Genomic DNA, 18819 nt, shown 5'->3' with positions numbered 1-18819 from the left:
CATGATCGCTCCTCTGAGCCCAGCGATCACAGTGTAACGCCGGCCACAACACTCACATGGTCTAGGTTACCATAGTAACTAAATAAACAGTGTGGGAGATATAGAGCTACAAACCTATTGGCTGCAAGGCCCCTGGATATATCGCTATGTCTCCAGAGGCATCTTGCTGCACAGTATGTGTGCACACTGTTAACTGTGTGAATGCTGGACTAAATAAAGAATATGTGTTGTGTAAAAAAAAGGAAAAGGTGTTGTGTGAAGTGCTGATTGTGACCAAAACTAATTTACTGTGTACTCTATACTTAAACCACTCTGTGATAAAAATAATTTCTTAGGGACAAAAGATTTTTTATAGTGAAAAAAATAAAGAATAAATAAATAAATAATACTAATAATAATAAAAATACAAAATCACCCAAAAATGATAAAATGTAAGGAAAAAATACAAAATAAACTATAAATGAGTAAATAAAATAAATAAAATTACTCTGGAGGTTGGTAAAATGAGTCGGACCTTCTATATCCAGTGTAACATGGATGCACAGGACATCACAGTCATATCTTCCTAATATATTAGAAACTTTAACTCAAGAAAATAATTCTTCTTTATTCAAAAAAAACTCTTCATGATTTTTTGCCCTGATTTTGTGTTACAGCTACTTTTTTTGATATTGACACAAAATTATTTTTTGTTTGATGATCAATTTTTTTTACAGTTAACTGGGACCGCCATGGGGACGAATGTGGCGCCCATGTATGCGAACCTGTACGTCACAGCCATGGAGGAGGGTGTCGTCTATTCATCCCACCACTTCAGACATTGTCTGGGGTGGTGGCGATTTATAGACGACATCTTCCTCCTATGGAAAGGCTCTTTGGATGAGCTCAACCTTTTTCATCAATTTTTGAACACGATTGACTTAAATATCCAGTTCACCATGGTACAGTCCACAGAGAGTGTGAGTTTCCTAGATGTTTTAGTCACCAATGAGAGAGGAACATTACATACGTATCTCTATTCCAAACCAACTGACAAGAATACACTGTTACATTATACTAGTTGTCATCCACGCAGAATGATAGAGTCCCTGCCGTACAGTCAGATGTTACGTGCGAGAAGGGTGATTGAAGACGATACGGCATTGGAACAGTCACTAAAACAAATGACTACTGACTTTTTGCATAGGGGCTATCCCAAGAGGATAGTGGATAAACACAAACAGACAGTGTCACACATGTCAAGAGAATCCACACTTGTCACCAGGCCTAAAAGAATACAAACTAGGATTCCCTTCACCTCTACCTACTCCGTGTGCAGCGGACAAATCTCCAGAATCATAAATAAACACTGGCACATATTGAAAAGCGGCTTCAAAAATGTGCAGGAATTCTCTTCTAATCCATTAATGTCCTATAGAAGGTCGAGAAATCTCAAAGATAGATTAGTGAGATCTCATATTGGTTCAGGAGGTGGATTAAGACAGATGACGATTGGAGCCTCGAAATCAGGCTCATTTCCATGTTTATCCTGTGTAAACTGTTCATCAATGGTTAAAGGTTCTGTCTTTGTCCATCCCGTGACACAACGTGCCTACACACTAAAACATTTTCTCACCTGTGATTCCACATGGGTCATATATGTGTTGTACTGCCCATGTAAGTTACTTTACGTTGGGCAAACAACATGGAGCCTCAAAACGAGAATTAACAACCATCGCTATAGTATTCGGAAATCCAGATTGGATTTGCCAGTTTCAAAGCATTTTTGCGAAGAAGGCCATGGGGAACGAGAACTAAGGTTTATGGCTATTGATCATGTGCCCATCCCAGCAAGAGGGGGGGATAGATTAGCGTTATTACGAAAAAGAGAGTTATGGTGGATACACCAATTGAATTGTCTACGCCCTAATGGCCTTAATGTGGAGTTTAATGCTGTTTAAGGCACATACAATTGAGCCCTTGGATAATGTTGACCTGAATTCAGCATATTTAAAGGTGATACTTGATAATATGACTAATCTTTATATTTCTTGATGTTGTTGCAGATCTTGATACAAGAAATTAAGTGGATATCATGTGAAGGAGGACGCCACTCGCTCTGTTTAATACTGTCTAAATTGCATTAATAATATTATATGTGGGAGCTGATAGCTGCAATCCTTTATATTTTGTTTGTATAGTTATAATAATAAAAATTTACATTGAGCAACATGCACATTCACACGATTTTATTTATTTATCTATTTATTTCTTAATTATTTTTATTTTTTTATTTTTTATTTTTTTTGGATTATGCTTTATTCCCCCTTGGGAGGTTGGTTATATAGGGGGACCATAGGAGACCAGGGTACCAGGACATCCTGTCGCAACTGCTATTAGGGAAAAGCCATAAGAGGGGCAGGGCGCTGCTGAAAAGCGGGCGCACTCCTGAATAGGTTGTAGGGGGTTGATCGGGTGTCATGGGGCCTTTTCACTAGGGTCTCTGACATCAGTTCTCCCCGTTTACTATGGGTCCTTGACCCTCTCAGGGGGGCCGGGACTCGTGGTTCTACTTACCAGGGAGTTCCCCTCAAAATCAGGGCAAAAAATCATGAAGAGTTTTTTTTGAATAAAGAAGAATTATTTTCTTGAGTTAAAGTTTCTAATATATTAGGAAGATATGACTGTGATGTCCTGTGCATCCATGTTACACTGGATATAGAAGGTCCGACTCATTTTACCAACCTCCAGAGTAATTTTATTTATTTTATTTACTCATTTATAGTTTATTTTGTATTTTTTCCTTACATTTTATCATTTTTGGGTGATTTTGTATTTTTATTATTATTAGTATTATTTATTTATTTATTCTTTATTTTTTTCACTATAAAAAATCTTTTGTCCCTAAGAAATTATTTTTATCACAGAGTGGTTTAAGTATAGAGTACACAGTAAATTAGTTTTGGTCACAATCAGCACTTCACACAACACCTTTTCCTTTTTTTTACACAACACATATTCTTTATTTAGTCCAGCATTCACACAGTTAACAGTGTGCACACATACTGTGCAGCAAGATGCCTCTGGAGACATAGCGATATATCCAGGGGCCTTGCAGCCAATAGGTTTGTAGCTCTATATCTCCCACACTGTTTATTTAGTTACTATGGTAACCTAGACCATGTGAGTGTTGTGGCCGGCGTTACACTGTGATCGCTGGGCTCAGAGGAGCGATCATGTGATGTCTGATCACATGACACATCACAGGTCCCGGAAGCCCTAGAATACTGTATTGCACGCAGGCGCAGTGCATTTGTATACAAGCTAACGGCGCCATCTTCAAACACAGAGCGGGTGAGCTATCTATCCTGTTTTTTCTATGCATATTGTAATTATGTATGTTATACAGCTGTATATTTAATTGCTTGTTAATATGGAGCAGTACAGTTTCAAGCCTCATTGTTTTTAACTTCCCATAAAACGGGTATTATGCACTTTTTTATGTACTTATGTACTCTTATAACTTTGTACTCACTGTATTTATGTATTGTTCACGAATTATATACGATATTTGCACTATTAATTGTTTGATGAATGTATTGATTGCACGGGGTATAAGAAACCCCATAGTTCATTGTATCACCATGCTTGAAAAAAGCTCCATTGAGGAGCTGAAACGTCGCTTTGAATTTTGACATGAAGGAATAAAATTTTTTACACTTTTTTGCAATTTTCGAGTGCTGCGCCATTGTTTTCTATATATATATATATATATATATATATATATATTTTTTTTTTTTTTTTTTTCGGATCATATGCTATGGAACAATGAAAAGGTATCATTATAGTAGGTAGTTATGGCTATTATAGGGTGAGGAGGAAAAAACGAGAATGTAAAAGTGAAAATTGTCCAGGACAAGTGGATCGTCATGAGGGACTAGTAGATTTTGCTCCGTTTTAGTCCCGTGGACAAGTAGTTTTTTTTAAATTAAATTTCCACACCCCTGCATCATGCACAATATCCGATATCTACCGCCAAGACTAGAGATGAGCGAACTTACAGTAAATTCGATTCGTCACGAACTTCTCGGCTCGGCAGTTGATGACTTATCCTGCGTAAATTAGTTCAGCCTTCAGGTGCTCCGGTGGGCTGGAAAAGGTGGATACATTCCTAGGAAAGAGTCTCCTAGGACTGTATCCACCTTTTCCAGCCCACCGGAGCACCGGAAAGCTGAAATAATTTATGCAGGAAAAGTGATCAACTGCCGAGCCGAGAAGTTCTTGACGAATCGAATTTACTGTAAGTTCGCTCATCTCTAGTCAAAACAACACCATACATATCATCCTATTTACAACTTCTATCTATATGCACATTTAGCACAGAGGGTATATCCTTGGCAAGATCAGACTGACCAGGGACGTGGGATGACCTCACAGGGCGCACATACTGTATAAGTCAGTGTTTTCCAACCAGGGTGCCTCCAGCTGTTGCAAAACTACAACTCCCAGCATGCCCGGACAGCCAAAGGCTGTCCGGGCATGCTGGGAATTATAGTTTTGCAACAGCTGGAGGCACCCTGTTTGGAAAACACTGGTATAAGCAGCCCCTGGAGATGTTTTGGGACCTGTGCAAAGAAGAGTCCAATGTCATGCTGTGAGATGGGACAAACTCTAAGGCACTCTGCATGTCTCCCCTATGACAGGATTCTTTTGTTAGGGTGCGTTCACACCGGCATATTTTGCTGCAGATTTTCTGCATCTGATTTTGCTCACAGGTGTGTATTTTGCTGCGTATTTTCCCGCATCTGATTTTGCTACCCAATGGGTACGCAGCAAACTATGCACGTGTGTGCGTACCCTTAGGCTATGTTCACACGGCAGAATTTACGAGCAGAGTTCCGCAGCTGCAGCGGAGTCCCGTTGATTTCAATAGGATTTGCTCCACTGTGGCAGTTTCTGCGGCAGAAATCCTGATTTTGGCGTCCGCAGAGACATTGAACCGTTCAATGTTTCCGTGGAATCTGCTTGGAAATGCATTGCCGTCTATGAAGGCGGCACATTTCCGAGCTGTCCTAGTACCACTGAATCAAGCAAATGTGTGGAATGTTCTGCCCATTTTCGGCCGTGTGAACAACGGCCTTAGGGTCAGTTCACGCGTCCTTATTTTTTGCTTTTTATTGGTTTCAATTGGTAGCGAAATCCGCTGCAGCAAAAGAACAGAAGGACGTGTGAACTGACCCTAAGGTTACAGTACGATGTGTACAGTATTGTGCGCATATTTGAAGCAATGTTCATTCATTTAGTTTATATTGACATCTGCAGCATCAAATCTGCACAGGATACTGTAAGTGTGAATAAAACCTAAGGGTACGTTCAGACGAGCAGATCCACAGCGTATTTTATGCTGCGGATCCGCCGCTGAAGGACAGCTACATGGTGCCTTTACATGTGCCAGCTCGGAGCGGCAATACGCCGCTACGAGGAGACACACTGCGGTGTGCGAGTCGCCACGCGCATGCGCAGTATACTCGCACATCGCGGCAGCTCTCGGCCTTGCTCGTGGAGCAGTCGAGATGAGTGCGAGTATACCGCGCATATGCGGTGACTCGCACATCGCTTCAGTGTGTCTGCTCATAGTAATGTATTGCCGCTCCGAGCAGATCTAAAGGCACCAGGTAGCAGTCCTTCAGCGGCAGATCCGCAGAGTAAAATGCGCTGTGGATCCGCTCATCTGAACGTACCAATAGCGTACGTTCACACGAGCGGATCTGCAGCGCGTATTACGCTGCAGATCCTCCGCTGAAGGACCACTGTATGCTGCCTTTACAGGTGCCTGCTTGGAGCGGCAATACGCCACTACGAGCAGACACACTGTGATGGGCGAGCTCTCGGCCTAGCCGATGTGTGCGAGTACACCGCGCATGCGCAGCGACTCTCACACCGCAGTGTGTCTGCTTGTAGCTGCGTATTGTCGCTCCGAGCAGGCACCTGTAAAGGCAGCATACAGCGGTCCTTCAGCGGTGGATCCGCAGCGAAATAGGCGCTGGAGATCCGCTCGTGTGAACGTACCCTTAAGGTGGATTTACATGTAGCTGAGTTTTGCAGATATTTCGGTCACTCCCGTATATATAACCTAGATCTTGCAGAAGTCCATGTGCATAGTGCTGAAACAACAATAGTCAGATGAATGGAGTAGATTTTCAGTTTGTATAATCTACCGCATATGAACCCCCCCCTTATGACTGTGGTGTGAACCAGTACCAGAAGGAGACCCCTGTGATTTCTCCTATTGGTTCCCTGTTAGGGTGCATTCACATGCAGTATATTTGTTGCAGGTATTTCTGCATCTGTCTTCATCATCTGAATAATCCCCATATGAGATGAATGGAACAGATTTCGTTTGCAGAAATTTCTTCTACAAATTTGCCGCATATGAACTTATTTTATTGTTTTTCTTTATGACTATGGAGATCATTTGTAACATTACTAGATGCCATTGAATAGTGTGTGTATAAATCTTTGAAGAAAAAGAGTGTTGCACTGATATTCTACATTTGGTGTGTTCCCTCTCACAGGCGCATGTTCCCATTTCTCAGTTACCGTGTGTCCGGCCTGGACCCTCTGGCTCAGTACACTCTACATGTGGATGTGGTTTTGGCGGATCAGAACCACTGGAGATTCCAAGGTGGAAAGTGGATCCAATCTGGCAAGGCTGAGGGCAACATGCCAGGTATTATTTCCAGGAGGATGTTCTGAGGGTTATGTGTAAAAACGTGTTTAAGTAACCAATCAGATCGCTTTTTTCTTTTTTCAGAGGCCTTTTCAAAAATGAAAGTAGTGATTGGTTGCTATGGGCAACTCAGGAACTTTTCCTCTGGAGAGGTTTTGATAAATCTTCCCGATGATCATTACTAGTGTTGATCGCGAATATTCGCAATTCGAATTTTAATCACGAATATCACATATTCGCGAAAATAGCACTATATAGTCGTTTTTTTTCCCCGCATATGCGAAAATATATTCGCAAATATTGAGTCCTCCCTTATTTAATGGTATAGGGAACTGTGACTAGTGCATTAACTCTGTGATTTTTTTTGCCCCATTGAAACCAATAGGCCCATTGTGGTCTATGGGGATCTCATGGCATGTAAAACAGTAAGGACCGTCTTGGCAGCACAGTGGATGGGAGACCACCACGGGTTCGAGTCCCAGGGTGGGACAGAGTGTTACAGTGCTGTGGTTTAACTTTACTTTCCTGGAAAAGCTGCTGAGTTGCCCATAGCAACCAGATTGCTTCCTTCATTTTTCAGAGGCCTTTTCAAAAATGAAAGAAGCGATCTGATTGGTTGCTATGGGCAACTGCACAACTCTTTCTCTACACTGGTTTTGATGAATCTCCCCCATAGAGGGAGATTTATCAAAACCTGTCCAGAGCAAAAGTTTCTGAGTTGGCCATAGCAACCAATCAGATTGCTTCCTTCATTTTGCAGAGGTCTTGTGAAAAATGAAAGAAGCAATCTGATTGGTTGCTATGGGAAACTCAGCTGCTATTCCAGTAAAGTTAAGTTAAACCACAGCACTGTAACACTCTGTCCCACCCCGGGACTCAAACCAGCGGTGGTCTCCCATCCACTGTGCTGCCGAGACAGTCCAGCTTATCTTACGGTTTTACATGCCATGAGATCCCCATAGACCACAATGGGCCTATTGGTTTCAATGGGCAAAAAAATCACATAGTTAATGCACTAGTCATAGTTCCCTATACCATTAAAGAAGGGAGGACTCAATATTCCCGAATATGCGCATATGCGGGAAACCAGTGTAGAGGAAGCGTTGTGCAGTTTTCCATAGCAACCAATCAGATTGCTTCCTTCATTTTTGAAAAGGCCTCTGAAAAATGAAAGAAGCGATCTGATTGGTTGCAATGGGCAACTCTAACTTTTCCTCTGGACAGGTTTTGATAAATCTCCCTCTATGGGGGAGATTCATCAAAACCAGTGTAGAGAAAGAGTTGTGCAGTTGCCCATAGCAACCAATCAGATTGCTATGGGCAACTCAGCAGCTTTTCCAGTAAAGTAAAGTTAAACACACACTGTAACCTGGACTCGGGGTTCTTATCTTACTGTTGTGAGATCCCCATAGACCACAACCAGAGTTAATGTACTAGTCATAGTTCCCTATACCATTAAAGAAGGGAAGGGCTCAATATTCGCGAATATGCGCATATATTTTCGCATATGCGCAAAAAAACAAATATAACGAATATGCGAATTTCGCAAATATATGACGAATATTCATCAATATATTCGCAAAATATCGCAAATACGAATATGGCCTATGCTGCTGATCACTAATCATTACCAACGCTATTTGCTGCTGGGATATACATCCATATTGATCTATGGATATATCCAACATAAATGAATGAGCGTACATACACAAACACTGCTGGCAATGTAGTCGTAGAGCTCGAGATCAGCGCATGGTGCTACAAACGCTTCAAAACACATAAATAGTGTGTACGAAAGGCTGTCAAGGCCAATAGAAAAGTAAAATTAAATCTAAAAGACAGTTCAGTTAACCTAGTAGCCACTTATACAGAGCCTTGCATAAGTATTAAAGAGGTACTCTGCCCCGACATCCAAAGGATACGGGATGTCTGATTGCAGGGATCCCGCAACTGGGACCCCCGCGATCTCTGTGCAGCACCCAGCGTTTGTTTAGAAGGCTGGGTGGGGGTCGTGACGTCACGCCACACCCCCTCAATACAAGTCTATGGGAGGAGGCGTGGCTGTGGCTTCACGACCCATTGACGCGTGCACCCATGTACGGAACAAAACGTTTCAAATGCTTAGGCAGCGGAGTACACCTTTAACACCCCCCCCCCCCCTTGGACTTGCCTATTTTGCTATTGTTACAAACTGGAATTTAAATAGACTTTTACCATTTGGTCAAGCGCAAAACAATAATGAACACAAAAGAAGTTTACATGTGTTGGATGCATAAGTAAACTTTTCAAATAAATTGGTGGCAGAAAGTTATAAAGATTTGTAAATTACTTCTAGTACTTATCAGCTGCTGTATGCTCCACAGAAAGTTGTGTAATTCTTTCCAGTCTGACCACAGTGCTCTCTGCTGCCACCTCTGTCCGTGTCAGGAACTGTCCAGAACAGGAGCAAATCCCCATAGTAAACCTCTCCTACTCTGGACACTTCCTGACATGGACAGAGGTGTCAGCAGAGAGCACTGTGGTCAGACTGGAAAGAACTACTCAACTTCCACTGTAGTATACAGCAACTGATAAGTACTGGAAGGCTAAAGGTAAACATACCCCTTTACAATGCTTTGAATTAAACAATTCCATTGTAGCTCTTAGTTTAAGGTCATTGGGGGAGGTTTATCAAAACCTGTGCAGAGGAAGAGTGGTGCAGTTGCCCATAGCAACCAATCCGATTGCTTATTTTATCCTTCAGAGGCAGTTTTAGAAATGAAAGAATCAATCTGGTTGCTATGGACAACTGCACCACTCTTCCTCTGCACTGGTTCTGATATCTCTCTTAGGATATTTTATTATATATTTTTTTAATAGTCTACCCTTGCTTTGTACTCCACAACTTTACCCCTGACCGTCTTTGGTGAGCTCCTCGGTCTTCATGCTACTGTTTGTTCAGTAATGCTCTCTAACAAACTGAGGTCTTCACAAAACAGGTGTATTTGTACGGAAATTAAATTGGATCCTATTTAGGCTGGGTTCACACTACGGTTTGTCATTACGGTTCCCGTATACGGCTGGGAGGAGGGGTGGGCGGGGCTTAATCATGGCGCCCGCACTCAGCCGTATTCGGGAACCGTAGTTAATGTATGTCTATGAGCCGACCGGAGTGAACCACAGCCTCCGGTCGGCTGCTTTTTCGGCCGTATGCGGTTTCCCGACCGCAGGCAAAAACGTGGTCGATGTCATAGCCTCATGGCATCACGCCCTGCCCCCTCAATGCAAGTCTATGGGAGGGGGCGTGACGGCTGTCACGCCCCCTCCCATAGACTTGCATTGAGGGGGTGGGGCGCCGCGATTAAGCACCGCCCACCCTCCTCCCAGCCGATTTTTATTTGTAAATAATTTTGAAATCTATGTAATACTATCCCCAACTTCCAAATGATGGACTATTTTGTGTTCGTCCATTACATGAATTTGCTATAAATTAGAATCAGTGGTTATACCATGACAAAATGTAGAAAAGTCCAAGGTGGGTGAATACTTATGCAAAGCACTCTGAGATCATAATTAGAGATGAGCGAACTTACAGTAAATTCGATTCGTCACGAACTTCTCCGCTCGGCAGTTGATGAGTTTTCCTGCATAAATTAGTTCAGCTTTCCGGTGGGCTGGAAAAGGTGGATACAGTCTTAAGAGACTCTTTCCTAGGAATGGATCCACCTTTTCCAGCCCACCGGAGCACCTGAAGGCTGAATTAATTTACGCAGGATAAGTCATCAACTGCCGAGCCGAGAAGTTTGTGACGAATTGAATTTACTGTAAGTTCGCTCCTCTCTAATCATAATCTTCAAAGTTAAAAGAACTTATCTTTTTACAATTTTTTTTTTTTTTTGTACATAATTCTTAGGGTAGGTTCACACTATGGTTCTGTTTCCGTTTCTTATAAATAACTTAAGTGGGAATGGATTATGCTGCCTTGCATAGGTTTTTAGAATCTGTTAACACGTTTGTGTCCTATGTGTTAGACAGCAATAAGACAGTGTGAATACACTTTAAAAGGGGTACTCGGCTGTAGCCGGCAGCTCAAGACGCCATAGCCCTGCCCCCTTTATGCCATCACGTCCCACCCCCTCAATGCAAGTCTATGGGAGGGGGCGTGACTGCCGTCACGCCCCCTCCCATAGACTTGCATTGAGGGGGCGGGGCGTGATGCCATGAAGGGGTGGGGCTATGACATCACGAGCACCCGGCTCCAGCGTTCAGAAAAGTTTGTTCCAAACGCTGAGCAGCGGAGTACCCCTTTAAAGGGGTTTATGCAGTAAAAAGTAACTTATCCCCCTATCCACAGGATAGGGAATAAATGTCTGATCGCTGGGGGTACAAATGCTGGGACCCCCCCCCCCCCCCCCCGCCCCTTCTTTCAGCGGAGCTCCATTCTTTTCTATGAGGATAAGGTACGGCTCACTGCATAACCCCTTTGACGTTGAATATTTTTATACTCTATTTAACCTAAGGAATAATAAATTTTGCTTCTATACTTACCAGGAAACCGAATTTACCAACATCCTGATTCTCCCAACACTGGTGCACACTGGATGAGACAGGAACTGACATTCAGCAAACTCAAATTGACCAACAATAAAGGAGCCTCTACTAACCTGACACAGGTAGGAAAACAGGTGGATCGGCCACAACATTAACCTGCCTAATATTGAGAACTATGCGGCTACCCGGCAAGCTGCGATGTCCTGTGGGTTCAGACGCCTTTCTATAATAGCCGACAGTAAATGTGCTACAGTAGCGCAAATTTAGAAAAGAAAAGTAACGGCCGCATATCCACATGTTGTATTTTCCTCCTATGGGCACTGGTGTTGCAGCCATAGTGATCATGACCTGGCACCACCCTACTTTAGGTTAGCGACCCACTTGAATCAGTTACACGATGTTAGTTTTTGTAATTGTGTTGAGAAGCAAGAGATCAATGGACAAGAGGTGGATGTGTGGTCAGGACTAGGGATCGACCGATAATCGGTATGGCCGATAATCACGATTTTGGGCATTATCGGTATCGGCAATTACCTTGCCGATAAGGCCCCGCACCCCGCACCGCCACCGCCCTCCCCGCCGCACCACACCCCCTCACCGCGTCGCACACCAAACCGTAGTGCTGGGCGGTATACCGGTATGTACCGGATACAGTTTTTTTTTCTACCACGGTATGGATTTTTGCCCATACCGCTATACCGGTCGGGCCCATCCCCCACCCACCGAGTCAATAAAAAAAATTAAACTTACCCGTAATGGGGGTGGTCCGGGCCATCCATTCTTCCTGTAGTGTCCGGCGGCATTCTGGGTGGAGGGTGAACCGGTCCGGGCTGTCCTTCTCCGGGGTCCTCCTCTCCACTCCGGGCAGGCTCCGGCCTAGTACGCTGCATAGATGCCGCTACGCCGTGACGTCAGGTGCGTCGCTGCGCAGCGGTGCCTATGCAGCATTACTAGGCCGGAGCCTGCCCGGAGTGGAGAAGAGGACCCCCGGAGAAGAAGGACAGCCCGGACCGGTTCACCCTTCACCCAGAATGCCGCCGGACACTACAGGAAGGATGGATGGCCCGGACCACCCTCCCCGGACGGTCCCTGCAGCAACTGGGAAGGTGAGTCAGGGTTCTGGGATGGACAGGGGTCTGTATAATATACTATACCTACAGTAGGCCCTCCAGCTGTTGCAAAACTACAACTCCCAGCATGCCCGGACAGCCAACAGCTGTCCGGGCATACTGGGAGTAGTAGTTTTGCAACAGCTGGAGGCACCCCTAGGCGCGGTGTGGCGGGGGGAGCGGTGGCGGTGATAGGTCTCAGGACCCCCGGACAGGCAGGGGGAGCGAAGCGGGTGGCGGCGGCGGCCTATGGCACCGCAAAAGCCACTGCAGTGCATTGATTTAAAGCGCCCGCTTTAAATCAATGATCTGCAGCGGTGTCGCGGGGGGATAAATAGCCGATAACTTATACCGGAATATCGGTATAAGTTATCGGCTATCGGCCCTAACCTCCACCGATCCCTAGTCAGGACATTTTTTTTGTGCTACACGAGCTCTTCTGTGGGAGGTTCAGATCTGCATCAATTCATCGTGGACTGGATTCCACTAGGTGCCGAAATTATTTTGCAGGAATATGGTCACATGAGTTCAGGATGGCTTCTTGCACATCAGAGAGAGGTATTGAAATGCTCTGAACAGCCTGTTCTACCTCGTCCCAGAGAGGCTCTATAGTGTTAAAGGGAACCTGTCATCCTCTTCTTGCTGCCTGAATCACATTAGGGCACCTTCCCCCAGCCTAGTCGGCCTTAAAGGGGTACTCCACTGGCCAGCATTCAGAACTATATGTTCTGAACGCTGTTTTCGCGCTGCGGGGGGTCGGCCCCGCCCCTCCATGCAAGTCTATGGGAGGGGGCATGACTATAGATTTGCATTGAGGGGGCATGGCCATGAAGTCACGAGGGGCGTGGTCCATCCCTGCAGCACGAAAACAGCGTTCGGAACATTCTGTTCCGTATGCTGGCCAGTGGAGTACCCCTTTAACTGATAAGATTTTTGGGTATTAGGAAAGGGATCAATCAAGGCTGGTGAGGTGGGGAGAATCAGTCTATGACTAGTGGTAAAGGCAGCATGACAGTAATGACAGGTTCACTTTAAAGGGGTACTTCGGCATTGAACTTTTCTTTAAAATCCTGCCCAGGCTGCCAGCATAAAAAATTTTAAAAAAAACCTGGACTTACCTTCTGCTGCTTCCCCGACGGCTCAGGTATCCTGCTCCCGTTGCGATCCTCCTGCTGGTTTCCGGGGGTCGACACATCAGACTGTAGCTCAGCAAATTGCTAGGGTTTGGTCACATGGGCTAAAATTTGATCAAAAACCCATGCGGTTTCCATCTCAAATTGACTTTAATGAGGAATGGGTAAAAAAACACGGTATTCAAAAAAAACAAGCTGTGATCAAAAAAGTAGCATTTCATTTTTCAGAACGGTTTAGGGCAGAAGCTCAACAGGAGCTTGAAAAAGCCGTATCAGAAAGGCACTGGAAAAACCACCTCAAAATCAGCACCAAACTGCGCACAGCAAATTCCATGCTGATTTTGAAGTAGTTTTTCCAGAGCAGTTTCTTCCCGTGTGAACATACTCTTACAGCATCCAGGTAATAAACAATGTATTATTGTACATACACAAGTCAGGCAAAGTCATTCATGTGACCTGACATTTTCTGATTGTACAGATGGTGGTTTTGCAGTCTCTTCACAAGTACCAACCTCGACTCCATGTGACACGCTTGTCAGATTTAGACAATCCCGAGCCTCAGAGTCATACCTTCACCTTCCCCGAGACGCAATTCATAGCAGTCACTGCTTATCAAAATGCTGAGGTGAGTATATGGTATATTGTCAATACAGCTATGCCAACCTACATACATTAAAAAAGGAAAGGTTTGCATCCAACCCCCCAATTTGCCTGGGAAAAGCATAATGTAGTCACACCTGCTCAGGCGCATGGCCATACATTTCAAAGGCCGCCATGAAACGCTACGTTTACAGTGGGAAAATTTGACCTGAAGTGGTTTTACCTGTGATATCTGATCACTGAAGACTAGAGGGGCACACGTCAAGATATTGGGGGTATGTACTATACTAACTAAATAACAATTTAAGGGCAACCCAAGCTTTGTCTCTTCACCCCACCATGTTATTTCATATAGGAAAATGTAAATATAGGATCTCTTCCAAATGACAGGACTCCAGTATGCTATGGCAGACATTCTCTTGTGGGTGGAGGAATGGAGTTTGCGTTCATGTCTTATGTCCTTATCTATTGCAGATCACACAGCTGAAAATTGATCACAATCCATTTGCTAAAGGATTCAGGGATCATTGTGAAGCACAAGTACCCAGCGGAATGATGGGGTCAGTAAGACGTCCGATATCTGCACGTGACGTTTGTGTCTCTGCATTGAGCTTATATTTACCATAATTTTACATACATGGACTCTTTGGACTCCGGGCATGCTGGGAGTTGTAGTTTGGCCACAGCTGGAGGCACCCTGGTTGGGAAACACTGCTATAAAGGCAACTTAAAGGGGGTTATCCAGGAAAAAACTTTTTTATATATATATCTCTCAACTGGCTCCAGAAAGATAAACAGATTTGTAAATTACTTCTATTAAAAAATCTTAATCCTTTCAGTACTTATGAGCTGCTGTAATTGAGTTGTTCTTTTCTGTCTAAGTGCTCTCTGATGACACGTGTCTCAGGAACTGTCCAGAGTAGAGGCAAATCCCCATAGCAAACTTCTTCTACTCTGTGCAGTTCCTGAGACAAGCAGAGATGTCAGCAGAGAGCACTGTTGCCAAACAGAAAAGAACTCAACTTCTGCAGCTTATAATTATTGGACGGATTAAGATTTTTTTTTTTTAAAGGTCTTATTTATAACTTTCAAGTTAGCAACAACACATTACATAAGTAAAATAATAGACAGCTGGAGATAAGGCCCCAACCACCCCCGGAAAAAGGAGTAAATGATCCGAAGCACATCACCATTACAGTAGGTGGACGGAGATCCACCCCCAGCAGACACAAAACAAAACAAAACACCAAGAGGCAGACACCGCACTCACACTTCCCGGAGGATCCCCACAAGGATTAAGATTGTTTAATAGAAGTAATTTACAAATCTGTTTAACTGTCTGGAGCCAATTGATCTATAAAAAAATGTTTTTTCCTGGAATATCCCTTTATAGGGGTACTCCGGTGGAAAACTTTTTATTTTATTTTTTTATGTCAACTGATGCCAGAAAGTTAAACAGATTTGTAAATTACTTCTATTAAAAAAAAAATCTTAATCCTTCCAGTACTTATTAGCGGCTGTATACTACAGTGCTCTCTGCTGACACCTCTGTCCATGTCAGGAACTGTCCAGAGCAGGAGAAAATCCCCATAACACTTCCTAAAATGGACAGAGGTGTCAGCAGAGAGCACTGTGGTCGTGACAGAAAAGAAATCCCAAAAGTAAAGAATTTCCTCTGTAGTATACAGCCGCTAATAACTACTGGAAGGATAAAGAATTTTTAATAGAAGTAATTTACAAATCTGTTTAACTTTCTGGCACCAGCTGACTTGAGGGGAACGTGGATAGTTTATGATGAGTGTGTATTCATTTGTAAAGGATTGTATAGATTCTACAGGGTGGGCCATTTATATGGATACACCTTAATAAAATGGGAATGGTTGGGGATATTAACTTCCTGTTTGCGGCACATTAGTATATGTGAGGGGGGAAACTTTTCAAGATGGGTGGTGACCATGACCATGACCACCATTTTGAAGTCGGCCATTTTGAATCCAACTTTTATTTTTTCAATAGGAAGAGGGTCATGTGACACATCAAACTTATTGGTAATTTCACAAGAAAAACAACGATGTGATTGGTTTTAATGTAACTTAATTTTTTCATGAGTTATTTACACGTTTCTGACCACTTATAAAATGTGTTCAATGTGCTGCACATTGTGTTGGATTGTCAATGCAACCCTCTTCTCTATATACTGCTATATACTACTATATACACCGCAGGAGAAATGCTAGCACAGGCTTCCAGTATCCGTATACACTGCTATATACTACTATATACACCACAGGAGAAATGCTAGCACAGGCCTCCAGTATCCATATACACTGCTATATACTACTATATACACCGCAGGAGAAATGCTAGCACAGGCCTCCAGTATCCATATACACTGCTATATACTACTATATACACCGCAGGAGAAATGCTAGCACAGGCCTCCAGTATCCATATACACTGCTATATACTACTATATACACCGCAGGAGAAATGCTAGCACAGGCTTCCAGTATCCATATACACTGCTATATACTACTATATAAACCGCAGGAGAAATGCTAGCACAGGCCTCCAGTATCCATATACACTGCTATATACTACTATATACACCGCAGGAGAAATGCTAGCACAGGCTTCCAGTATCCGTATACACTGCTATATACTACTATATACACCGCAGGAGAAATGCTAGCACAGGCTTCCAGTATCCGTATACACTGCTATACTACTATATACACTGCAGGAGAAATGCTAGCACAGGCTTCCAGTATCCGTATACACTACTATATACCACTATATACACTGCAGGAGAAATGCTAGCACAGGCTTCCGGTATCCATATACACTGCTATATACTACTATATACACCGCAGGAGAAATGCTAGCACAGGCTTCCAGTATCCGTATACACTGCTATATACTACTATATACACTGCAGGAGAAATGCTAGCACAGGCTTCCAGTATCCGTATACACTGCTATATACTACTATATACACACCAGGAGAAATGCTAGCACAGGCTTCCAGTATCCGTATACACTGCTATATACTACTATATACACCGCAGGAGAAATGCTAGCACAGGCTTCCAGTATCCGTATACACTGCTATATACACCGCAGGAGAAATGCTAGCACAGGCTTCCAGTATCCGTATACACTGCTATATACTACTATATACACCGCAGGAGAAATGCTAGCACAGGCTTCCAGTATCCGTATACACTGCTATATACTACTATATACACCGCAGGAGAAATGCTAGCACAGGCTTCCAGTATCCATATACACTGCTATATACTACTATATACACCGCAGGAGAAATGCTAGCACAGGCTTCCAGTATCCATATACACTGCTATATACTACTATATACACCGCAGGAGAAATGCTAGCACAGGCTTCCAGTATCCGTATACACAGCTATATACTACTATATACACCGCAGGAGAAATGCTAGCACAGGCTTCCAGTATCCATATACACTGCTATATAATACTATATACACCGCAGGAGAAATGCTAGCACAGGCTTCCAGTATCCGTAGTTTCAGGTGCTGCAGAACGGGCAAAACAAAAATTGGAACAGGTCCCTCAGTTTACGCAGAAGATTTTGTTCAGTGATGAGGAAACTTTTATGTGAATGGTGAAATTAACAAACAAAACCACCGCTATTGGTCTGACACTAATCCACATTGGATAGATCCCTCCAAGACTGTTGGAACACAAAAATTTATGGTATGGTGTGGTATATGGGGTACAAAGATAGTGGGGCCATTCTTCATCAATGGAAACCTCAAGGCCACTGGATATGTGAAATTGCTACATGATGATGTGTTTCCCTCTTTATGCACTGAAGCTGCACGCTCCCTGAGTATTTCCAGCAAGATGGTGACCACCACATTATGGGTGTCAGGTCCGAGCATTCCTAGATGAACAGTTTCCTGGAAAGTGGATTGGTCATCGTGGACGGGCCAGTTGAATGGCCCCCAAGGTCTCCCGATCTGACCCCCTTAGACTTTTATCTTTGGGGTCATCTGAAGGCAATTGTCTATGCTGTGAAGATACGAGATGTGCAGCACCTGAAACTCCGGATCCGGGAAGCCTGTGCTAGCATTTCTCCTGCGGTGTATATAGTAGTATATAGCAGTGTATACGGATACTGGAAGCCTGTGCTAGCATTTCTCCTGCGGTGTATATAGTAGTATATAGCAGTGTATACGGATACTGGAAGCCTGTGCTAGCATTTCTCCTGCGGTGTATATAGTAGTATATAGCAAGTGTATATGGATACTGGAAGCCTGTGCTAGCATTTCTCCTGCAGTGTATATAGTAGTATATAGCAGTGTATACGGATCCTGGAAGCCTGTGCTAGCATTTCTCCTGCGGTGTATATAGTAGTATATAGCAGTGTATACGGATACTGGAAGCCTGTGCTAGCATTTCTCCTGTGGTGTATATAGTAGTATATAGCAGTGTATACGGATACTGGAAGCCTGTGCTAGCATTTCTCCTGCGGTGTATATAGTAGTATATAGCAGTGTATACGGATACTGGAAGCCTGTGCTAGCATTTCTCCTGCGGTGTATATAGTAGTATATAGCAGTGTATACGGATACTGGAAGCCTGTGCTAGCATTTCTCCTGCGGTGTATATAGTAGTATATAGCAGTGTATATGGATACTGGAAGCCTGTGCTAGCATTTCTCCTGCGGTGTATATAGTAGTATATAGCAGTGT

At 43.5% G+C, this 18819-nt stretch overlaps 1 protein-coding gene across 1 annotated transcript in view; it reads left to right on the top strand.

Annotated features, from left to right (window-relative positions):
• The window catches only part of TBX21 (T-box transcription factor 21), a 39260-nt gene that overhangs the window by 18516 nt on the left and 1925 nt on the right, over positions 1-18819 (top strand). The window contains exons 2-5 of the mRNA XM_056548643.1: positions 6555-6709; positions 11240-11361; positions 13960-14106; positions 14556-14641. Of these exons, the coding sequence (XP_056404618.1) occupies positions 6555-6709; positions 11240-11361; positions 13960-14106; positions 14556-14641 (510 nt within the window). The remainder of the gene's footprint in view (positions 1-6554; positions 6710-11239; positions 11362-13959; positions 14107-14555; positions 14642-18819) is intronic.

This window comes from Hyla sarda, chromosome 12, assembly GCF_029499605.1.
Source record: "Hyla sarda isolate aHylSar1 chromosome 12, aHylSar1.hap1, whole genome shotgun sequence".
NCBI classification, from domain to species: Eukaryota; Metazoa; Chordata; class Amphibia; order Anura; family Hylidae; genus Hyla; species Hyla sarda.
This window is presented reverse-complemented; position numbering and strand designations above follow the sequence as displayed.